At 44.0% G+C, this 25,386-nt stretch overlaps 1 protein-coding gene across 8 annotated transcripts in view; it reads left to right on the top strand.

Annotated features, from left to right (window-relative positions):
- The window catches only part of PTPRT (protein tyrosine phosphatase receptor type T), a 648,808-nt gene that overhangs the window by 255,268 nt on the left and 368,154 nt on the right, over positions 1-25,386 (top strand). For all 8 annotated transcript variants that reach the window (XM_073555336.1, XM_073555335.1, XM_073555333.1 and 5 more), the window contains exons 2-3: positions 5,864-5,989; positions 6,139-6,404. In XM_073555336.1, the coding sequence (XP_073411437.1) occupies positions 5,864-5,989; positions 6,139-6,404 (392 nt within the window). The remainder of the gene's footprint in view (positions 1-5,863; positions 5,990-6,138; positions 6,405-25,386) is intronic.

Below are 25,386 nucleotides of genomic sequence, written 5' to 3'. Positions count from 1 at the left end.
GCATAAAATAATTTTGGTGTTGGGAGATGAAATAGAATACATTTGTGCAAAATGTTGCAATTTTTCAAAATGGCAATTGATGAATCAAAACATCTAGAAACTGCAATATCAACTCGTGATGGCAAACTTAAGGAAAAAACATGAATATACATAAAAAAGTGTAGTGCAGCATTCCTTATCATATCTGTTACATGTGGCTGTTTTTCTTTCCTGATTATCAGTTGTGGGGTTACACACCGTGTCAGGATATGTTGGTATCTGTGCCACTACAATACAGAGTAGAGATTGGATCATAGTCTGCAGTAAACCTGCTAATGATATCTATATGTAAAGTGCTGCGGAATATGTCGGCGCTATAAAAATAAAATTTATTATTATTATTATTATGTATGCATACCATTTTTATCTCGGGTCCTTCATTGTCCTGATTGTAGTTTCAAGTTGGTTTAGCATTGTTACTCATCTGTGTTATTAACAATTGGCATTAAAAAGCAGTATCTATTGCAGCAGTTTTTTGAACACAGTCTGCATGCTTAGAAACCACTTCCAGTACCATCATTCTTTTGGCAGCAATATGCACCATTCTTCATCATATTTGTTATATGTGGTTGTTTCTCTTTCCTGATTATCAGTTGTGGGGTTACACACCGTGTCAGGATATGTTGGTATCTGTGCCACTACAATACAGAGTATAGACTGGATTATAATCTGCAGTAAACCTGCTAATTCTATCTATATGTGTGCATACCACTTTTTTTTTTTCTGCCATGAATGTGTTGTATCTCGGGTCCTTCATTGACCTGATTGTAGTTTTAAGTTGGTTTAGCATTGGTACTCATCTGTGTATCTATTGCAGCAGTTTTTTGAACACAGTCTGCATGCTTTGGAACCACTTCCACTTTATACACGTGGTTAATGGTGGGGTTATAATTTCTTTTGGGCAATATCATGCAGCATTTTTTGTCACATTTGAAAAGTGGCATTGTTGGTCTTTTTGTTGCTATTGGAAAGAGTGTGAACATACACTGCATGCTTAGAAAACACTGATTTAACCAACATTAGGCTTTTCCTACAGTGACCACATCTGAGATGGTTCTAATAGTTTTCTGTGCACCATTTTTTCATCTATGCCAACTATTAGTTGGCAGTGTAAACAGTATCTAATTTCTGTAGCAACTTTTGAAATTTAGTCTGCATGCCTAGAGACTACAGTCTATTTTTGCAAACCAAGGGCCCAAACCCCTGGAGTATTGTTATCCTTTGACCACATTGTGAAATTATGTCAATCGTCACCAATTGCCTATTGTGTTCATTTTTGTTTTTAATATTGTCTATGTCTATTGATAGGGGTTCCTTTAGGACATCGGGTAGGAGGGTTCCCCAAGTGGCTGCAGGGAATATAGGGCTCCCAGGGTCAGCCATCGTGAAGCAACATAGTTGACGTAAGAGGGACTTCTAGCTTACCCATTTTTAATTGGTAATTATGGAACATGGTTTGTTTTTGTACGTTTTTTTGGTGTGAACCATTGCATATGGTTTTTTAAAGATAATTTGTAGGGATATATATGATTTAACCGTTGGATACCCTTTTTGGATCAATTTTTGATAATTAATTCCTGCTTCTTGCCCAAACAAACCATTACTTGGAACATATTCTCAAATTTTGTCGTTTTTTTCGCACTCAAATTATGAGATTTTTCCTTTCCGTCTCCTCCTTTTCTACAGTATGTAATATATTCCTTCTATTTATTACTATTTATCCCATATAATTCTGTGCGGTTTATTGCCTTTTCTCCAGGTCACATTCTTTCACTGCTGAGCTTGCAGAAATGTCCTCCCAGCCTAATTTTTCTACTTTATCTCTATTTACGGTAGCTGAACGTTTTAGCTGTAATCTTTCACACTAAATATTGTTCCCCTCATCCTCATTGCATATATCTTAGAAATTGCTACCGGTAGAGCCCGATTACCTTGTACCTTGTATGTACAGGCAGGGACAGGGTCTTTTCCATCTTAATGTAAATTAGATGCAATTTGGTTATGTTATCATAGGACATAGATGGCATATAAAGGAATAAAGTGGAAATCACACGTTGCGAGACCTTGATGTAATATTGGTAGAATATGGCATCCATATACAATTAGTCAGGTTTTAAGAGTTCTTACACTTTTCTATTCGGCATATTGTGTTTTTTTGGAGGTCACGTAGTCCATTATAGTCAATGACCAACTAACACCAGTATGATAAATAAAACAAGCAGAGCCAAAGGATCATACGCATTGGCCTAGTAATGAGACATGCACAGGCAGCAATCCAACCTGAGGCCTAGTGTCTGAGGGGGTCCAAAAAAACAAACTTATTTAAATGGGACATGGTGAGTCGGGGCCTTCAAGTTGCTCTGTTGGGCATGGTTCTTTTCCAATGCTGCTACAACCTTATTCTCATAAGGGAGTAGTGACATAACATGTTTAAGTTAGATACAACGTCTTTGGCGCAGGGGAGGTAACTGTCATCTGCAGACTTGTTCGAAAGTCTAGTGTATTTGAAGTCTCCTGACCTTGCCCAGGCAGATGATGTTTTGGGTGAAAGTCTAGCATGTCTAACTTTGGACTTCCAATCTTTGTTTTCAGCGAGATAAGCTATGGCTCTCTCATAGAGATCATAGGAGAACTGAGCTCTCCTATTTGTAGAGGAGATGGTAGAGATAGCTGCCGCCAAACAATTGGCCCAAAAATTATTTGTCCGACAGCTATATATTGTATATGGGACTCATTAAGGCCTACATATACATTAGATGGATGTCAGACAAACCAAATGATATCGATGGATTTCACCAACAATCTAATCTGCATAGGCAGAGCGAGTGCTCCTGTGAATGGGAGAGTCGGCCTACAGCTATCTGAAGCGTATGGGGGGATACCTGTAGGTTCTCATCTTGAGAGCTTGTTTTTTTGTCACTGGCAGATGGGCTCACAAAATTTGATCAAAATGCGTGCAACCCTGTACTCTATCGAGCAGTGATGCAATTAAAAAATCATGTATTCAATATATTCATTTACAAAATTTAGAGTGCGGGTGAATAATTTTGTTTGTAAATGTGTGAATATTTGACTTGATAAGATTTTGTTAACCCTATGTAATATTATTGATTATAAACCAACAGGGGTATTCTCATCTTAAAGATCCTATCCCAATAGGATCCCAATGTGTAGTATTTGTAATAATATTAATATTGGCAAATACCTCCAATTAGAAATAGAGTATAGTTCTCCTGATAACCTATGTCACGAATTCACCAATTATACACTAGTAAAATATATCTTTATTGGTATGCATTAAAACTTGTAAATACAGTAATATGAATACTCCCCAAATCGTGGAAAAGTGATAATAAAAAAAGAATATCAAGTAGTTAAAAGTGGAGCAGGCATCCTATTATGTCCACTGCTCTAGTTCCTACCTGTCCAAAGACTTTGGCACCCTCTTGAAATGCAATTGGCTCCCCCGCTCCTCATTGATTTGCCCTGGTAGTATAGAGATGGCAAAAAATATTAAAAACTACAGCTTGAAGGTCTATGCTTGAGTAGAGCCTCCTATATAATGACACTGTCCCAGGTAAAGCAGTAGTACACCATTTTAACCAGTATGTTTTGTCCAAGAGCAGCACATATACACTCACTGGCCACTTTATTAGGTACACCATGCTAGTAAGGGGTTGGACCCCCTTTTGCCTTCAGAACTGCCTCAATTCTTCGTGGCAGAGATTCAACAAGGTGCTGGAAGCATTCCTCAGAGATTTTGGACCATATTGACATGATGGCATCACACAGTTGGCGCAGATTTGTCGGCTGCACATCCCTGATGCGAATCTCCCGTTCCACCACATCCCAAAGATGCTCTATTGGATTGAGATCTGGTGACTGAGGAGGCCATTTGAGTACAGTAAACTCATTGTCATGTTCAAGAAACCAATCTGAGATGATTCGAGCTTTATGACATGGCGCATTATCCTGCTGAAAGTAGCCATCAGATGTTGGGTACATTGTGGTCATAAAGGGATGGACATGGTCAGCAACAATACTCAGGTAGGCTGTGGCGTTGCAACGATGCTCAATTGGTACCAAGGGGCCCAAAGAGTGCCCAGAAAAAATTCCCCACACCATGACACCACCACCACCAGCCTGAACCGTTGATACAAGGCAGGATGGATCCATGCTTTCATGTTGTTTACGCCAAATTCTGACCCTACCATCCGAATGTCGCAGCAGAAATCGAGACTCATCAGACCAGGCAACATTTTTCCAATCTTCTACTGTCCAATTTCGATGAGCTTGTGCAAATTGTAGCCTCAGTTTCCTGTTCTTAGCTGAGAGGAGTGGTACCCAGTGTGGTCTTCTGCTGCTGTAGCCCATCTGCCTCAAAGTTCGACGCACTGTGCGTTCAGAGATGCTCTTCTGCCTACCTTGGTTGTAACGGGTGGCAATTTGAGTCACTGTTGCCTTTCTATCAGCTCGAACCAGTCTGCCCATTCTCCTCTGACCTCTGGCATCAACATGGCATTTCCGGCCACAGAACTGCCGCTCACTGGATTTTTTTTCTTTTTCGGACCATTCTCTGTAAACCCTAGAGATGGTTGTGCGTGAAAATCCCAGTAGATCAGCAGTTTCTGAAATTCTCCGACCAGCCCTTCTGGCACCAACAATCGTGCCACGTTCAAAGGCACTCAAATCACCTTTCTTCCCCATACTGATGCTCGGTTTGAACTGCAGGAGATTGTCTTGACCATGTCTACATGCCTAAATGCACTGAGTTGCCGCCATGTGATTGGCTGATTAGAAATTAAGTCTTAACACACAGTTGGACAGGTGTACCTAATAAAGTGGCCAGAGAGTGTAGGTATGCAGGGTAGAACTGTATCAGTTGGCTTTATCCATGGCTACGACCACAAGCAACTAACTAACAGGCTATTACTGTATGAGTGGTCTTAACCATGGATACCTAAGCTACTGCAATGCCCTGTACATGGGGTAAGCAACATAGCGAACCAGAAGAACTATGCTACATTTCTAATTGGAGGCATTTGCTAATAAAAGTATTATTATTGGGATAGGATCATGCAGATGGGAACACCCCTTTAACCTCCAGCCTGTTTTGAAATATGCAAAAAATATCAGTTCATGTTCAGAATTAGTCAGATCCTTGATGCTCCATCTACAGTAATTGGCCAGATTATCGTGTTTTTTACCTATTGTTTTTTGCTTTTTGTCTACTTTTCACTTGCACCTAATTCTTTTTTTCATTTGTGCCTTTTTAAAAGCCTATTTTATATGTGCTATTTTTTCACGTTCACAATGTGCGCAGGGATTTTATTTTCCAGATAATGTTGGCTAATTTAACAATTGCGACTTTTCAAAAAGTCACAAAACTTTTTACCAATGTACTCTAGTGCTCTGTTGCAGTGATTTTTTTAAATATATATTAGATATTTGGTGAAATTTTTGCACCATTTTGCAAAACGTGATTTTTTTACGCTAAAGAGGACAAAAATAAAGACCATTTTGCACTTTTGCACAAAATTCATGAACCACTAGGGCCATTTTTAAGAATTTGACACTAATAATGGCTACGGCTACCACAGGACTTAAAAAACAAAGATAATTATTTCTTTAGGAAATTCCTAGCCTTTCCCAATGATAAGCCAATGCTTTCATGCCTCCTTCTCTACATCAGTAGACAAAAGAAACTAAAGGTTTACGTAAGAGCAATCTAAATATTCTCACTCTATATTTGATGAATTTGCCTTTCGAGCTTCCAGTGCATATATTTCTTTTCTGCTTACTTTTGCGTCTGACTTTGTTCTAGGTGGGTGCACGTTTGAAGAACATTACAACAGTTGTGGTTACAGTGTGGCCCTTGGTACTAATGGATTTACATGGGAGCAGGTCAACACATGGGAGAAGCCCCCACTGGACAGCAGTGTCCCTACAGGTGACAATACTTACTTTTTATTCCATCCTCTGTTTCCTTAATTCCATAGCCTGCCCTCATTATCTCATTTCCATGTATCACATTCATTCTATACCAAAAGTAACATTTCTTGTTTCCGTACAACTTATTCTTTCATTCTTTCTTTCTAGGATCATTCATGCTGGTTAACAGCACAGGATTTGCCACTGGACAGAAGGCTCACCTTTTACTACCTGTGCTTAAAGAAAATGACACTCACTGCATTGACTTCCATTACCATATGTCTGGTCGTGCTAGCCCTGGTTCCCTGAATGTCTTTGTAAAAGTAAATAGTGGACCACAAGGCAACCCAGTATGGAATGTTTCTAGTATGGTGACAGAAGGCTGGGTACGAGCAGAACTGGCCATTAGCACCTTCTGGCCCAACTCTTACCAGGTAAGTCAAATACCCAATAACTTGTGAGCATTTACAGTCTAATGCAATGTGGCAGGGTTATCCAATAAATATTAGCTGTAAGGATGTTTTTAGAACTGATGAATTTTCAGATGATTTTCAAATTCGCAACGTGACATGGATTTGTTGCAAAATTTTTCCAAGTGAATTCAATGGAGAAAGTTAAAAACCCAACTGTTGCTAATTTTGCTGCAGACTACTTGCAAATCTGCAGCACAATCCACAAGTCCAGGTAAGTTTAAAATTTAAGTTAAATATTTTCAAAGATGAGTTTAGAGGTGTTTTTTTATCCCATTTTTATTTTATCAACTGTGCTTCACATGGAAATTGGCTTCAATATATGGACGACGTGTTATGAATTTGCCACTGAGCATAGCGTTGCAGGTGCTTGTGAAAATGTACATTGGAGTAGGTTCACACGAGCACTTTAACAATCAGTCACAATTTCATCCATAAAAGTGGGATCATTTGTGTCTTAAACAGGAGAAGATCCAGCTCAACGACCTTGTGAACAAACTTTTCTTTATTCACGGAAGTGGTCAGCGGGCGATAAAACAGAATCAGCGGTACAGATTACAGTACATGATATGCGACATTGACACGTTTCAGGTGACTGTGCACCCTTCATCATGATGAATGGTGGGAGCCACGCAAAACGCGTCAATGTCGTATATCATGTAATCTGTACCGCTGATTCAGTTTTATCCTCCGCTGAGCACTTCCGTGAATAAAGAAAAGTTTGTTCACAAGTTTGTTGAGCTGGATCTTCTCCTGTTTATGTCACTGCCCCACTCTCTGACACAACGTCTCCCGTGCTCCGAACACCTAAGGTTGTCTACAATGGTGAGCTGGATTCATCTTTGTTTCATATCCTATTTCACACTTGTCATCCGTGTGCAGTTTTAACGTTTTTACAGCAGCAGCTGTTAATGCAGTTTCTTGTGTTCTAAAATTGCAATGTATTCGTATAAATCAGATGCTATACCGTACCATCGGATTTTTTCTATGGCATACAGTTGTGGCCAAAAGTATTGACACCCCTGCAATTTTGTCAGATAATACTCAGTTTCTTCCTGAAAATTATTGCAAACACAAATTCTTTGTTATTATTATCTTCATTTAATTTGTCTTAAATGAAAATACACAAAAAGAATTGTCCTAAAGCCAAATTGGATATAATTCCACACCAAACATAAAAAAGAGGGTGGACAAAAGTATTGGCACTGTTCGAAAAATTATGTGATGCTTCTCTAATTTGTGTAATTAACAGCACCTGTAACTTACCTGTGGCACCTAACATGTGTTGGCAATAACTAAATCACACTTTCAGTCAGTTGACATGGATTAAAGTTGACTCAACCTCTGTCCTGTGTCCTTGTGTGTACCACATTGAGCATGGAGAAAAGAAAGAAGACCAAAGAACTGTCTGAGGACTTGAGAAACCAAATTGTGAGGAAGCATGAGCAATCTCAAGGCTACAAGTCCATCTCCAAAGACCTGAATGTTCCTGTGTCTACCGTGCGCAGTGTCATCAAGAAGTTGAAAGCCCATGGCACTGTGGCTAACCTCCCTAGATTTGGACGAAAAAGAAAAATTGCCAAGAGATTTCAACGCAAGATTATGCGGATGTTGGATAAAGAACCTCGACTAACATCCAAACAAGTTCAAGCTGCCCTGCAGTCCGAGGGTACAACAGTGTCAACCCATACTATCCGCTGGCGTCTGAATGCAAAGGGACTGTATGGTAGGAGACCCAGGAAGACCCCACTTCTTACCCCGAGACATAAAAAAGCCAGGCTGGAGTTTGCCAAAACTTACCTGAAAAAGCCTAAAATGTTTTGGAAGAATGTTCTCAGGTCAGATGAGACAAAAGTAGAGCTTTTTGGGCAACGGCAACAACATAGAGTTTACAGGAGAAAAAAAGAGGCATTCAAAGAAAAAAACACGGTCCCTACAGTCAAACATGGCAGAGGTTCCCTGATGTTTTGGGGTTGCTTTGCTGCCTCTGGCACTGGACTGCTTGACCGTGTGCATGGCATTATGAAGTCTGAAGACTGCCAGCAAATTTTGCAGCATAATGTAGGGCCCAGTGTGAGAAAGCTGGGTCTCCCTCAGAGGTCATGGGTCTTCCAGCAGGACAATGATCAAAAACACACTTCAAAAAGCACTAGAAAATGGTTTGAGAGAAAGCACTGTAGACTTTAAAGGTGGCCAGCAATGAGTCCAGACCTGAGTCCCATAGAACACCTGTGGAGAGATCTAAAAATGGCAGTTTGGAGAAGGCACCCTTCAAATATCAGGGACCTGGAGCAGTTTGCCAAAGAAGAATGGTCTAAAATTCCAGCAGAGCATTGTAAGAAACTAATTGATGGTTACCGGAAGCGGTTGGTCGCAGTTATTTTGGCTAAAGGTTGTGCAACCAAGTATTAGGCTGAGGGTGCCAATACTTTTGTCTGGCCCATTTTTGGAGTTTTGTGTGAAATGATCGATGTTTTGCTTTTTGCTTCCTTCTCTTTTGTGTTTTTTCGCAGCAAAGATGTAAAAGCTCCCCACAGGTGAAGCTGTAGTCCCAGGGCAGTGTAGATGTGGTTGGTACGGGGATGTAGCAGTGCTGGAAAGGTAGGAAGCAGACAATACACAGCGGGGTGCAATTCCTGTACCTTTACTTGATAAATGCAGTCCAGGGTCCTGATTACAGATGGTAACGGAGCAGGCTGGCCTGGAAGCAATTCAGGGATTCTCTCTCAGCAGATAGGCTGTGCAGTCTCCTTCCTAGCGCTTGTTTGAATGAAGTACTCCTAGTAAAGAGTTACACTCAAGTTCCTCCTGACAGATGTTCTCAAGAACCTTACTTACATGGCAGACAGTTGTAGCCTATCTCGGGGACTCCTCTCTCCTGAGTCCCGGCTCTCTATCCAAGCTGCTGTTGTGCCTCAAGTCTTAGATGGGAGTAGGGCATTTACAGCCTCCTACTCCTCTGGTATCTGTTGTAGGACCGTTAGTATCCGTACAACCGTGGAGACCAGGCTCCAGTTCATGCACTCACTGTGAGGGAGCTCTCCTTTCCTAGCTCAACCTCCAGCTTCTCTCTCCACGTCTGCACACTTCACCCTCCGCAGACTAACTAACCACTCCTTCCTCTTAGCCCTCAGAGAGCACTCCTCCCCTTAATCCCAGTTCAGAGTTCCCCCTGCTGGCCTGGAGTGGAACTGTGCTGCATGCATAGACTGACTGCGAGAGAGACCCATCATTGCCTCCAAGCCTGGCATTACCCTCCCCTGGAGGAAGGCAAAGCCAGTGTGGCGACCATACTCCTGGGGGTGCCACATTCCCCCCTAGTGCAAGTCAGCACTCCTGGGCTGAACAAAAACATGAAACATATAAACAGTAAACAATAATAATTGTACAAGATTTAAAAATGAAAAAGTTACAAAAACCAAGTGCTTCAAAAATGGTCCTATGATGATAAATCCAAGCATCAATGTCCATAGTCCATTCCTGGGCAAATGGTGAGCTATTTACAAGTTGGAGACCACACAAGTCCTGTGGTACTATGTCCATAAAACAAAACTAGAAAGTTCCATAGGCAACTCTCACAGGTTGCCTGTAGGCACAAAACTTGAAAAACAGTTACATATTTACAGGTACAATTTCAACATTTACTTTTAATTTACTATATACAATATCTGAGGGGCAGTATACCTTGTGTGGTGTGGGTAGACCTGCGTAATACTGGTGTAGTGGGTAATGCACTGGATACACTACTGGGGGTTCTGCATGGCACAGGGATCCTAGATTGTCTGTGAACTCTTAGACTCACCACGGCCATAACAGGTTCACCACTGGCAGGGCGAGGGTTCTCTGGCTCCACTGCTAGTGTGGCATCTGATGCCTGATTTTCCTGATCCTCAGGATTTTTTTGAGTGACGTCCTCCTGTGCTACCAATTGGGAAATATCAATACTGGCACCACTATAGCATCATTTACTTTAGTCCAGTTCGCAGGGAATTCCCCAAGTACTGTGCTGACCTTCTCTTCTTCCACTATGGGTTGGATGTCATCCGACTCTTCTTTTCTTTCTTTTAACTGGTCAGGGCATAACTTCAAATGATCTCTCGATACCGCTGCTGAGGTCTCTCCTCCATCTTTGCTAACAAGGCATACCTTAGTATCATCAAAATTTGAGGGCAGAATGGTATAAGGTTCAGCTTCCCATTGATCATCCAATTTGTGCAATCTTCTCTTTCTTTTCAAGACTTGCTCTCCCGGTGACAAAGGAACGGCAGGTGCATTTTGATTGTAAAGGTTCTCTTCCTTTTGTCTTGCCTGGGCTAGTCTCTTCTCCACACATTCTTGAACTCTCCTGAACTGTTGCTGCCTCTCCGTGTCCTAGTCAGCATCTGGTGACGTTACTTCAGGTGTCAGGACTCCCATGTCCAAGTCAATAGGCAGCTTACCAGGTCTTGCTCTCATTAAGTAGGCTGGGGTAGAGTTGGTGGAGTTCACTGGAATATGGTTGTAAATGTCTACCAGGTTGGGCAACTTCTCTGGCCACAGATTCCTCTCCTCCAAGGGCAAAGTCTTCAGGAGGTCAATCACTACCTGGTTCATCTTCTCGCACATGCCTGTTGTGAGTTCATTTTCCCGGTGGTCACTGAGGTCTGGTGAACTCCCTATTCTGGTAAAGGAAGGTAATGAGCCTGATTATCATGCACCTGAGCCTAATGATGATGACTGGCTGAGTGGAGTCACGGACTGGATATAAGGGTGCCGACGCCCTTCTGCCCTGCGGGTGATTTCTCTGTGGACTTCTAGGAGACCAGTCTGATTCCTGCTCCTCTAAAGCTAAGTTTTCTGCTTTGCCTGTTAGCATTTGTGTTTTGTTTTTGTTTGCCTTGCTTTTCTGGATTCTGCCATTCCCTGCTGGGGTGAGATGAATCTCCTTTTGCCGGTTGCTCTGTCTTCAGAATATTCCTGAGTACTGACATAGCCTTTTTGAAGCCTAGCGTCTTCAGGGCCTTTTTCACTGTCTGTTTGTTGGCTCTTATTTTCATAGGGTTTTTCACGGATTGCAGACAGCAGCCTTCCTGTCCTTTCCTATCTAGTTAGCTTGGGCCCCGTCTTTGCTCAGTCTATCTTTCTGTCTGTTAGTGTTCTTTCTTCTTGCTTCACCGTCATTATATGTTGGGGGCTGCCTTTTGCTTTGGGGTCTGCTGTGGGGCAGTTTAGATTTCCCTTTCTGTCTTTAGGCTATATAGTCCTCCGGCTGTGATCGAGGGGTCTAGGGCATCGTAGGAACCCCCCACGGCTACTGCTAGTTGTGTTGATAGGATCAGAGGTCTGCAATCCGATAGCTGCCAACTTCTCTGGTTTTCTTGACTTAGCTAGCATTTCTGTTTTTGCCTCCTACGGTGACTCATTCATAACAGAATCACCCGCCATACCGCAGATCCTAGGGTACTCAATAGCAGGAAAGAATTGTGTTTAAAAAAAAAAAAAAAAAACTGTGTATATTGTTTCCTCTATATCTCTGAGGCCATAGGGGGAATTTTTTTTTTCTCTCAATGGAGATAAAGCAATTGTCTGATCATGTGGAGCAGCTCGCTGCGGAAGTGCGGGGAATTTCCGCCTACCTTGCTCGTTCGCATGCTGTTGAACCAAAGATCCCTACACCTGATGTATTTTTTGGGGATCGATCTAAATTTTTGAGTTTCAAAAATAATTGTAAATTATTTTTTGCCTTGAAGCCTAACTCGTCAGGGAGCTCCATGCAGCAGGTTAAAATTGTCATCTCTTTGCTGCGTGGCGATCCCCAGGATTGGGCGTTTTCTTTGAAACCAGATGATCCTATTCTGACTAATGTGAACGCATTCTTTCAAGCTTTGGGGTTGTTGTATGACGAACCTAATGCTATTGATCAGGCTGAAAAGACCCTGTTGGCATTGAACCAGGGTCGAGATTCTGCAGAGTTGCACTGTCAAAAGTTCCGAAAGCGGCGGTCCTTACTACCTGGAATGATAATGCCTTGGCTGCTCTCTTTCGGAAGGGTTTGTCAGAAGCCGTAAAAGATACTATGGTGGGATTTCCTGTTCCCTCTGGCCTGGACGATTCTCTGTCATTAGCCATTCAGGTTGATCGGCCTTTACGTGAACGCAGGATTGCACGAGAGGTGTTGCCACCGGTTGACCAGACGTCTGAACCTATGCAATGTGATAGAGTTTTGTCTAGGGCGCAACGTCAGGAGTTCAGAAGGCGTAATAAGCTGTGTTTTTTCTGTGGAGATGCCTCGTATATTATTTCTGTTTTTCCTAAATGAGAGAAACGCTTTGCACACACGTTTTCTGTTGGTGGTGTTCAACCTAAGTTTCTTCTGGCAATTACTCTGATCTGCTCCCTGTCCACATTTTCCGCCAAGGCTTTTGTGGATTCAGGAGCAGCGCTAAACCTAATGGACTTGGATTTTTGCTAAACGTTGTGGATTTCCGATGACACCTCTGCAGACGCCTATCCCTTTGAGGGGGATTGATGCTACTCCTTTGGCGAAAAATAAACCTCAGTTTTGGACCCAGGTGGTCATGCGGGTCGCCCCAGACCATCAAGAAAATTGCAGATTTTTGGTGTTGCATGGTCTGCATGATGCCGTTGTTCTGGGGTTTCCCTGGTTACAAATTCATAATCCAGTTTTGGATTGGAAATCTGTGTCTGTGGTGAGTTGAGGTTGTCGGTGTGCCTTTAGTGAGACTCCGGTTTTTTCCACCTCTCCTCAGTCGCATGATGTTCCTGACTATTTGGCGGACTTTTATGATGTATTTAGTGAGAATGAGTCTGCATCTTTGCCTCCTCATAGGAGTTATGACTGTGCAATTGAACTGAGCCTGGGGTGTAAATTTCCCAAGGGTCAGCTCTTCAATTTATCTGTACCCGAGCACGAGGCTATGCGATCCTATATTAAGGAGGCGTTGGAGAAGGGTCATATTAGACCATCCTCTTCACCCTTAGGTGCCGGGTTTTTTTTTGTGGCCAAAAAGGATGGTTCTTTAAGGCCTTGTATTGATTATCGTGCCCTCAACAAAATTACTATTAAATATCAGTATCCGTTACCCCTGATTTCGGATCTATTCTCTAGAGTTAGAGGTGCTTGCTGGTTTACCAAGCTTGACCTCAGGGGGGCGTATAATCTTATCCGCATTAAGCATGGTGATGAATGGAAGATGGCGTTTAATACTCCGGAGGGACATTTTGAGTACCTGGTGATGCCTTTTGGGCTCACTAATGCCCCTTCTGTCTTCCAGTGCTTCATGAATGATATTTTCCGAGACTTTGTCGATAAATTTTTGATTATCTATCTGGATGATATTTTGATCTTCTCCAAGGATTGGGATTCTCATGTGGAACATATTCGGACTGTGTTCCGGATCTTGAGGGAGAATTCCCTGTATGTCAAAGGATCGAAATGCCTTTTTGGAGTACAGAGGATTTCATTTTTGGGATTTATTTTGTCTCCGTCAACTATTGAAATGGACCCGGCCAAGGTACAGGCTATTTATGATTGGGTTCAGCCCACTTCTTTGAAGGCCCTCCAGAAGTTTTTGGGTTTTGCTAATTTTTATCGGAAATTTATAGCAAAATTTTCTAGTATTGCCAAACCATTGACTGATCTGACTAAGAAGGGTGCTGATGTGTTGAATTGGTCTACGGAGGCTGTTGCTTCCTTTCAGGAGCTGAAGCGAAGATTTACCTCCGCCCCGGTTTTGCGGCAACCTGATGTCTCACTCCCGTTCCAGGTAGAGGTGGATGCTTCTGAGATTGGTGCAGGAGCTGTTTTGTCCCAAAAGGATCCTGTAACATCTAAAATGAATCCCTGTGCTTTCTTTTCCCGAAAGTTCTCTCCATCTGAATGTAACTATGATGTGGGGAATCGGGAATTGTTGGCCATGAAATGGGCATTTGAGGAGTGGAGACATTGGTTGGAAGATGCTAAACATCAAGTTGTGGTCCTCACTGACCACAAGAATTTGATTTACCTAGAGTCGGCTAAACGCTTGAACCCTAGCCAGGCTAGGTGGGCCTTGTTTTTTACACGTTTTGATTTTGTGGTCTCTTTTCTTCCTGGAACTAAGAATGTCAAGGCAGACGCCCTCTCTAGGAGCTTCTTTGCTGATTCTCCTGTGGTGACCAAGCCTGCTACCATCTTAGGCGAAGGGGTAGTTCTTTCTGCCATCTCGCTCGATTTGAGACTTGATCTGCAAGAGTTCCAGGAGGACAAACCTGAGCGTTGTCCCAGTGGAAAGTTGTATGTTCCTGACCAGTGGAAGAAGAGAGTGATGTCTGAAGTTCATTGCTCTGCATTGGCTGGTCATCCAGGTATTTTTGGTACTAGAGATCTGGTGAGTCGCTCTTTTTGGTGGCCCACCTTGTCTCATGATGTCAGGAATTTTGTGCAGTCCTGTGGGACTTGCTCCCGGTCTAAATCTTGTTCTCACTCTAGTGGGTTGTTGATGCCTTTGCCGGTCCCCAGGAGCTCATGGACCCATATTTCAATGGATTTCATCTCTGATATGCCGGTCTCTCAAAGAATGACTGTTATTTGGGTGATTTGTGATAGGTTCTCTAAGATGGTTCATCTTGTACCACTCCCTAAGTTGCCGTCTTCCTCTGAGTTGGTGCCCCTGTTTTTGCAACAGGTGGTTCGCTTGCACGGCATTCCTGAGAACATTGTATCTGACAGAGGAGTTCAGTTTGTGTCTAGATTTTGGAGGACTTTCTGTTCCAAGCTGGGAATTCAGTTGTCCTTCTCCTCTGCTTTTCACCCTCAGACCAATGGGCAGACAGAGAGAACAAACCAGACCTTGGAGTCGTATTTGAGATGTTTTATTTCCGCTGATCAGGATGATTGGGTTTCATTTTTGCCCTTGGCCGAATTCGCGATAAACAATAGAGCTAGTTCTGCCACTTTGATGTCGCCCTTTTTCTGTAACTTTGGATTTCATCCTCAATTTTCTTCAGGGCAGGTGGAGCCTTCTGCCTGCCCAGGTGTTGACACTGTGGTGGAGAGAATGCACCAGATCTGGGACCAAGTGGTGGATAAGTTATCTCTCTCCCAGGAAAAGGCCCAGCGGTTTTCCAATCGACATAGGACCATTGGTCCCCAGTTTAAGATTGGTGATATGGTGTGGTTATCATCAAAAAATATTTGCTATGAAGGTGGCTTCTCCTAAGTTTAAGCCTAGATTTATTGGACCTTACAAGATTTTGGAGATTATTAATCCGGTCTCTTTTCGTTTGGCTCTTCCTGTCACATTTAAGATCCATAATGTGTTCCATAAGTCCTTGTTGAAGAGGTTTGTTGAACCAGTTGTTCCTGAGGTGGCACCTCCGGACCCTGTATTGGTTGAAGGTAACATGGAATATGAGGTAGAGAAAATACTGGATTCCCGTCTGGCTAGACGGAGACTCCAGTATTTGGTTAAGTGGAAGGGTTATGGTCAGGAGGATAATTCCTGGGTCTCTGCCTCTGATATTCATGCCAAAAGATTGGTACGTGCCTTTCATCGGGCTCACCCTGATCGCCCTGTTGGCGTGGTTGAGAGTTCGGTGACCCCTCCTCAAGGGGGAGGTACTGTTGTGAGTTCATTTTCCCCTTCGTCACTGAGGTCTGGTGAACTCCCTATTCTGGTAAAGGAAGGTAATGAGCCTGATTATCAGGCACCTGAGCCTAATGATGATGACTGGCTGAGTGGAGTCACGGACTGGATATAAGGGTGCCGACGCCCTTCTGCCCTGCGGGTGGTTTCTCTGTGGACTTCTAGGAGACCAGTCTGATTCCTGCTCCTCTAAAGCTAAGTTTTCTGCTTTGCCTGTTAGCATTTGTGTTTTGTTTTTGTTTGCCTTGCTTTTCTGGATTCTGCCATTCCCTGCTGGGGTGAGCTGAATCTCCTTTTGCCTGTTGCTCTGTCTTCAGAATATTCCTGAGTACTGACATAGCCTTTTTGAAGCCTAGCATCTTCAGGGCCTTTTTCACTGTCAGTTTGTTGGCTCTTATTTTCATAGGGTTTTTCACGGATTGCAGACAGCAGCCTTCCTGTCCTTTCCTATCTAGTTAGCTTGGGCCCCGTCTTTGCTCAGTCTATCTTTCTGTCTGTGTTAGTGTTCTTTCTTCTTGCTTCACCGTCATTATATGTTGGGGGCTGCCTTTTGCTTTGGGGTCTGCTCTGGGGCAGTTTAGATTTCCCTTTCTGTCTTTAGGCTATATAGTCCTCCGGCTGTGATCGAGGGGTCTAGGGCATCGTAGGAACCCCCCACGGCTACTGCTAGTTGTGTTGATAGGATCAGGGGTCTGCAATCCGATAGCTGCCAACTTTTCTGGTTTTCTGGACTTAGCTAGCATTTCTGTTTTTGCCTCCTATGGTGACTCATTCATAACACATGCCGTTGGTCTGTGGGTGGTATGGTGTTGTCCGGATCTTCTTACAACCTTACAAGTTACAGAAGTCTTGGAACACTTCTGCCTCGAAAGCTGGACCTTGATCTGTAAGCACCCTCTCCGGATACCTATTTGGTCTACAGAGTGCTGCTGGAATGCTCTGGCTGCAGTCCTGGCAGTTTGATCTTTGACAGGCACAACTACCAGGAATCTTGAATAATGGTCCACAATGGTAAGAGCATAGATGTAGCCTGACCGGCTTGGAACCAGCTTCATATGGTCCAGGGCTACCAATTCAAGGTGCTGTTTAGTGATGGTTGGCTGCAGAGGAGCTCTCTGGCTGTTCCGATCCTTTCTGCGCAGGTTTCATTGTCCACACTCCCGGCACCACCTCTCAATGGCTTTCCTCATACCAGCCCAGTAGAACCTCTCTCGGAGCAATGCTTCCAACATCTTCCATCCGAAATGTCCAGCTCCTTTGTGGTATGCTTCCAGGACCATTGATGCCTCTCTCTTTGGGACTATCACCTGCCAAACCAGCTCATGAGTGCGGGCATTGATACTCCTCCGACACAGCTTCCCTTCATAAATGAACAGCCGGCCTCTCTCCTTCCACAGCTGCTGAGTTTATTCAGGAGCATCCGACTCTGGACGTGAGTCAGCAGCTCCTTCACCAGGCGGACTGCAGGGTCACTATCTTGCGTTTCTGTCCAATCATGATGGGGCAATGGATTCAGGGTGACCTCCCTCAAGCCAGACCGTCTGTTTCTCGCTCCTTGAGCACGTTGGGCCGCAAGTGGCTGGTGGAAGGGAGGCAATTCTATTTCTTCAAGAGCCTCGGGGTCTTATCCTGCATCTGGTAGGTTAGGCTTCGTGGACAGCACATCAGCATTCTTGTGCCCTGCCCGGTACTTGATAGTAAACTCATAATTAGATAGCCGAGCCATCCATCGCTGTTCCAGTGCACCTAGTTATGCAGTGTCCAAGTGAGTCAACGGATTGCTGTCCGTGAAGATGGTGAACTTAGCGGAGGCTAGGTAATGTTTGAACCTTTCGGTGACAGCCCAGACTATGGCAAGGAAATCCAGCTTGAAAGAACTGTAGTTGTCAGGGTTCCTTTCAGTGGGACGCAACTTCCTGCTGGCACAGGAGATCACTTTTTCTTGTCCATTCTGTACCTGCAACAGTACCGCTCCTAATACCACATTGCTGGCATCTGTGTACAGCACAAAGGGTTTGTCATAATCTGGGTAAGCCAGAACTTCGTCACCGGTGAGAGCCATCTTCAGCCGAGTGAAGGATCTCTCCAACTCTTCAGTACATTCAAAGGTGGAATTTTTCTGTTTGGTTTTCTTGGACTGCCCCACCAGAAGGTTTTGCATAGGGGTGGCTATTTCGGTAAAGCCTTTGATGAACCTTCGATAGTAGCCTTCCAGTCCAAGGAATTGATGTACTTCATGGAGGCTGCTGGGTTGCGTCCAGTCCCGGATGACTGCGACCTTGTCAGGATCTGGTGCCACACCTTCTGCACTGACCACATGACCGAGGTACTATACCTGGGGCTTCAGGAGGTGGCATTTGGAAGGCTTCACCTTCAGGCCAAAATTGGACAAAGCTTCAAACACTTCAGCCTGGTGTTCCAGATGATCTTCATAGGTTTTGGAGAAAACACTGATATCATCCATGTACAACAGGACAGTCTCAAAGTTCATGTGTCCCAGGCAGCACTCCATCAGCCGTTGAAATGTTCCTGGGGCAGTGCAGAGCCCAAATGGCATATAATTGAACCCACAGAGACCCATTGGAGTGGTAAATGCAGTTTTCTCCTTGTCTGCCTCTGCCACGGGAACCTGCCAATACCCACTGGTGAGATCCAAGGTGAAAAAGTAATTAGCAGTTTTATGTGCAGCCAATGATTCCTCAATTCTAGGTAATGGGTAGGCATCTTTATGTGTAATGCTGTTAATTTTCCTGTAATCAACACACATTCTCATGGTACCATCCTTTTTCTTTACAAAAACTATTGGAGTTGCCCAGGGGCTACAACTGTCTCTAATAACCCCAGCTTCCTTCATCTCTCTCAACATACTCTTAGCACATTGGTATTGTGTTGGGGGTATAGGTCTGTACCTCTCCTTTATGGGTGGATGGTCTCTGCAGGACTCGTTGATCTCCGGAACCAGCAGTCTCAGTCACCTGTTGCAACAAGACAATAACCTTGGACAGTTTTCAATTACATTTGTACCAAGAGTCATCATGGGATTACATTCACGTCGATCAATATCAACAACTATCAGACCTTGATACTTTAGTTCTACCCGACCCACTTTAACAGTAATTTCTTTACATCCAATCTGCGGCAAAGACTGACCATTACTGGCAACTACTGTCAGTTCATCAGTTGGGCCATGGGTTAGTTCAGAATCAGCCTAATACCTCTTGTAAAGAATGTACGGCATAGTGGTCACCTGGGAGCCGGTGTCCAGCAAAGCGTTCATGGGGATACCGTCAATCACCACAGGAATGATTGGTCTCCCTCTCACATACTTGGCTCGCCAGTTCCTGGGGCCTTGGGATCCTATTCCTGGGGGTTGGCCCTCTTCCCCAGGTGTTGCTCGTTTAAAGGACAAAATCTTGCAAGATGACCTGCCTCGTAGCAGCGACGACAGATGGGACGTCCGTCCTGGTCATAGCGATCGTTGTTCCTTCCTCGAAGTGGCGGGGCTCTCCTCCTCCAGAGCCACGGGACATCCTCTGGACTGGAAGCAAGCTGGATCTTTTCTTTGGAGGACACCTGCAGGGACTGCACGGTTTTAGTAAGTGCAGCCATCCCTTTGGTCAACTCCTGGACCTGAAGCCGCAGCTCTTCAGTTGGATCTTTATCCAGAGTTTGTGCATCAGCCTCCACAAGGATGGAAGGAAAAGATGTTGCTTCCTGATGGTAGGTGATCGCTGGGCGCCTAGGGGGCGCTGGACGGCTGTCAGTGGATTCCTGCAGTACCCGAATAGCCCTGTCCTTAAAATCAGCAAAGTCCAGATCAGGGTTTTGCAGGGTTATGATACGCAACTGTCCTCTGTGGGTACTGGACAGGAGCACTTCAATGAACTGCTCCTTTAACAGTTTATCTTCCTCCTTCACACTGTCAGGATCAACTTGCTTAACTGCTCGCAGCACCTCCTGCAGGTTGAGAGCATAGTCCCTGATATTGTCCTGTGCCTTCTGTTTACAGCCATAGAACCTCATCTTGATTTCAGCTGCAGGGCGGGTGTCAAAGGTGCTCCTCAGCTTGGCCAGGATCTTTGCAACAGTCTCTTTATCAGTGTCCTGCCAGGCTTTTACCTCTCTCTGTGCTGCACCCGTTAGCTGTCCAATCAGGATATTCACTTTCTGGCTTTCAGACAGAGGGTATACTTTAAACAAACTGCACAGTCTCTCTTTAAATTCACTTAGGGTATATGACTCACCCGAGTACTGGGGTAGCCAGGCCGCTCCCGGTATGTAGGGCATGGTCAGTGGCATAATGGAGACGGCTGCGGCGGGCGCTCCGCCTTGCGGTGCTGCGGGGTTGACGACAGCATCCGCCACTGCATTGTCGCGTGGTACGGACATCCTCTTCCCCCCTAGTTAACGCTACCCACGGCCGGGGGTTGTGTGAGCTCACCGGCGGCCGCTTCACAGGCCCGACGCTCTGGGCTGTAGGCCTCAGCTCCTCCCCTTCTCGCGTGCTGTCCTCTCTTCCCACGCGGCACTGCACCTCTTTGCGCTCTGTGGTAAGCTCCGCCCATGAAGGCCTACCCCTCTTTCTTCCTGCGTGCGCCAAGCAGCGCGGCAATTGGCGCCAATTTCACACACAGTCTTTTACACAAACACAGTCTATGGCACACAGGACCCGGGGGGTACCGGGCTCCGTAATCCTGTTCGTGACACCAAGTTGGGTCGCCCTCCCAGGGCTCTGGGGTACTCGGTACCGGGCCAGTGTCGGGGATGTGTCACAGCAGCGGTGACCCTGTCCATGGCCCTGGGCGCCCAAGTAATGGGGAATTGAAATGGTGGAATGTAGTTAATGGAATAGTTCGTGACACCACCTTTGGTGTTCGGAAAGGGAGTTGTTAAGCCGATGCAGCATGCAGATCCACTGGGACTGGTGGTATGGCGCAGCAAAGATGAAAAAGCTCCCCACAGGTGAAGCTGTAGTCCCAGGGCAGTGTAGATGTGGTTGGCACGGGGATGTAGCAGTGCTGAAAAGGTAGGAAGCAGACAAGACACAGCGGGGTGCAATTTCTGTACCTTTACTTGATAACTGCAGTCCAGGGTCCTGATTACAGATGGTAATGGAGCAGGCTGGTCTGGAAGCAATTCAGGGATTCTCTCTCAGCAGATAGGCTGTGCAGTCTCCTTCCTAGCGCTTGTTTGAATGAAGTACTCCTAGTACTGAGTTACACTTAAGTTCCTCCTGACAGATGTTCTCAAGAACCTTACTTGCACGGCAGACAGCTGTAGCCTATCTCGGGGACTCCTCTCTCCTGAGTCCCGGCTCTCTATCCAAGCTTCTGTTGTGCCTCAAGTCTTAGATGGGAGTAGGGCATTTACAGCCTCCTACTCCTCTGGTATCTGTTGTAGGACCGTTAGTATCCGTACAACCGTGGAGACCAGGCTCCAGTTCATGCGCTCTCTGTGAGGGAGCTCTCCTTTCGTAGCTCAGCCTCCAGCTTCTCTCTCCACGTCTGCACACTTCACCCTCCGCAGACTAACTAACCACTCCTTCCTCTTAGCCCTCAGAGAGCACACCTCCCCTTAATCCCAGTTCAGAGTTCCCCCTGCTGGCCTGGAGTGGAACTGTGTTGCATGCATAGATTGACTGCGAGAGACCCATCATTGCCTCCAAGCCTGGCATTACCCTCCCCTGGAGGAAGGCAAAGCCAGTGTGGCGACCATACTCCTGGGGGCGCCACATACATGAGACATGTGAGCTTACCCTTATGTTATACAGGAAACACACATACTTGGCTTATTCTGCTTATATAGCACCAACTTATTCCTCACTGTCCTTTCCAGACATTTTACCTGTGATAACGCTACAAAGATGCAACGCTGCTTGGGTGCCGCAATCAACGAACTAGTAATTGTGTTCCAACCAAGACAGACTGTTACTCTTACAGAAAAGAGTAGGCTGAGATGCTGCATCATCTGCAGGTTGGCGATGTCAGCCTGCACCATATGCTCAGATAAATGTGATCCATCTGTACTCGTCTTTCAAGAAAAATATAAAACATAAGATGAGATAGCAGGTTCCAAAACAATAAGTAATGGCTCAAAACACAGAGAAATTCCAAATGAGCATTAACAACTAATCGCAATATCACTGAAATGAGTAATAAAGAAGTGGCCTACAGGTCCAGAGTGCTGCAACCTTCTGCTTCATCATGGCACAGTAATCCCTTTCGCACCTCCCCAGCTTTATACAGGCACCATGTTGACATTTGCTGATAGTTTGTGTAATTTGCTCTCCGCTCTTTTACACATACTCCGAACATTGGCATTTGCACAGTGCTGTTTCTTATAGGACCTGCTTCTGACAAGTGCGCCAACGTAATTACTGTTACACATGGAGTGCTTCACTTTGTTTCAATTGACCTTTAACATCTAGATATTTCTTTCATATGATACAATCCTAGGAAAATCAACATCCGAAGTACTGGTGGAGCAAAAATCATCGATGTATAAGATGTGTAGATACTGCACTGGTTTTATGTATCATCTTCTCCAGTAAATCACGGGATTGTTAACACTCCATTATGTTGTGTCTCTCGCTGTGCAATTGCGACCTTATCTGTCTTTGCACTCGTTTGTGACGGATGATTAATGTCATATTTTAGAATGAGATTAATTTCTTATCCTTTAATGAACCTTGGGTCATTGGGGCCATTGATTGTAAAAAAATAAAAAATGGCATTTCTTGCTAGTGAGTAGATAATTCAGTTCACAATAGCCAATGAATTGTCTCCGCCATTTTTAAAAACAGGCCAAAAATTAGCCTCAAACTAATCAGTTTTGGAAATTTAATTAATCTTCCTTATTAAAACTCTAATTATATGACATTTCATAGAAATGTCTTATCAGTATTTTTTTGTGTTATTTTTATTTATTTATTTATTTTTTAAGTGAAAAATTTATATGCAAATAAATCCTGACATTTTCCAGCTTTTGCATTAGAGGCAGGAGCGCACACAATAGGATGTCAGTTGCTGCAGCTCACTTATCAGCTTTACTGTGTAGGCTAGGACAAGGTTAGCAGAGTCATCTTATTATACTCATTTAAGGGGTCATACAAAATACAAAGGACACCCCACACCTTTATTTAAAGTGTAGCTGTGAATTCAACTTGTCCTTCGCTGCCTGTTTTTACCTCTTACCTCTCCCCCCTCAACCTCTCCACTCCATACACATGCATGAGAAGCAGCTATCCTCCTTGCAATTCTCAGACTGGTCACTGGGACATTTGTAGACCTATACTTCCTTTTGTTCAGGAAATAATACATGTACATAGCTACAATGGTCAGACGCTGACCTTATTTTTTGTATTGAAGTGTCTAATGAGCGTGTGCAAATGTCATTGAGAACAGAGGGGGAGCAGGGTCATCTATGACTTCACCTATCATGATTACTGGATCCTTTCCTATCAGCTCTGTATAGAGGGAATATCTGTCATTGTAATGCTGCCTCTACTGATAAAAAAAATCTCCCGTGAAGTACAAGTCTAAAAAAGCCCTAGTGGCAAGTGTGAAAATCGCAAGATTGTTAATTTTAGTTTTCTTTATGAAGATTGTGCTATGCTAAAAAACAATTTTTTTAACATTACACAAAAAACATTTAAACTTTAGGTCAGTTCCTGATGATGGCTTCCCGCTCTTTTCACTCCAATCTAAAAGCAAACTTTAGTATACCCAAAGTGGTCTACTTTGCAGAACAGTCCATCAGGAAACCAGAATTTTTGCTGCCATGTATCTGATGATCATTAATGACTGATCACTTAGGTTTCCAGATCCGGCTTTACCAAAATGACCTATGTAATGTCCCATAGACCCCCTCATGTTCTAGTTAACAGTGGAATTGGGGGATTAATGGCGTCAAATAGGGGATTATCGGCGTGCTCTTCTGGTAGCGATGCTTACATTGCATCACAGCGTTCAGAAATTTGCTAAAGTTCAAACTAACACAAGGCTACATCCAATTATATAAGCAGCTGGTGCTTCGCGATGATGTTACATTTCCATTTGCAACCTTACCTACGTTAATTTGGTAAACCAACAAGGGAAATAAACACGTTAACTGGAAAAAGCAAGGAGACACACTATATAATATGCTGCGTATAGCTCGATGTTAAATTGCAAATATGCGAGGATAATGCCCCAAGAGGATGAATTGTTTAAAATTTTGTCCTGGAAAATCAATTGTTTGTTCTTTTGCAGATATAAATATATAAATCCTTAAGTACATTGCGTTCTCTTATTATTACAAGTTAACCATCAGAGCTACTGGCTTAAGGATTCAAGCATGTATATACAGTATTTATATTTCTATAATTCCCGTTCTGTCCGATCAATTGCTTGACTCATACCAAAGTGCAAAAGTGCAGTAGCCTATAGCAATCAATCATCAATTCGTTTTCATGTAACTAATGCAAATAGACAGCGGAAGTGAACGTTTGATAGGATTCTATTATGTCAATGTTACAAGATATGTCTCATTAACTGGGATTCAATCACTTACATTTAAGATGTAGTTAAAGGGAATCTGTCACCGGGTATTTGCTTTCTCAGCTAAGAGCAGCATAATGTAAGGGCAGAAACCTTGATTTCATCAACATATCACTTAATTGTTTGCTTGCTGTCATCTTGATAAAATCACTGTTTTACACTCCTTACACGGCGGCACCCTGGATTTCTCCTGCAGGCACTAAGCGCTGTATCTGTTTGCAGAGCCTGCACTCCTAGCGCTGTTAACCCATTCCTGTAGCCCTGCTCTACTCCTCCTGCATCAGGCCGAATCTGGACACATTTTAAAATAGGCATTTAAAAACTGGACCAAGTGAAGAGGGATCATCCTTAATTTTATTTGCACATGGAAACACGAGAAGCAATGGAGTGAAACTGATAGGGAGACAATACAGATTAGATATTAGAAAACAATTTTGACAGTGAGGGTGATCAATGAGTGGAACAGGCTGCCTTGAGAGGTGGCGAGTTCTCCTTCAATGGAAGTCTTCAGAGGCCGGACAGACATTTGTCTGAGATAGTTTACTGAATCCATAGAATCATAGAATCATAGAATCATAGAGTTGGAAGGGACCTCCTGGGTCATCTGGTCCAACCCCCTGCTCAAAGCAGGATTCGCTAAATCATCCCAGTCAGATGTCTGTCCAGCCTCTGTTTGAAGACTTCCATTGAAGAACTCACCACTTCTCGTGGCAGCCTGTTCCACTCATTGATCACTCTGTCAAAAAGTTTTTTCTAATATCTAATCTGTGTCTCCTCCCATTC

The sequence above is a fragment of the Dendrobates tinctorius genome, unplaced genomic scaffold, assembly GCF_039654945.1.
Source record: "Dendrobates tinctorius isolate UK_male_01 unplaced genomic scaffold, ASM3965494v1 ptg000223l, whole genome shotgun sequence".
NCBI classification, from domain to species: domain Eukaryota; kingdom Metazoa; phylum Chordata; class Amphibia; order Anura; family Dendrobatidae; genus Dendrobates; species Dendrobates tinctorius.
The sequence above is the reverse complement of the archived record's forward strand: the minus strand, read 5'-3'. Positions and strand labels throughout refer to the sequence as shown.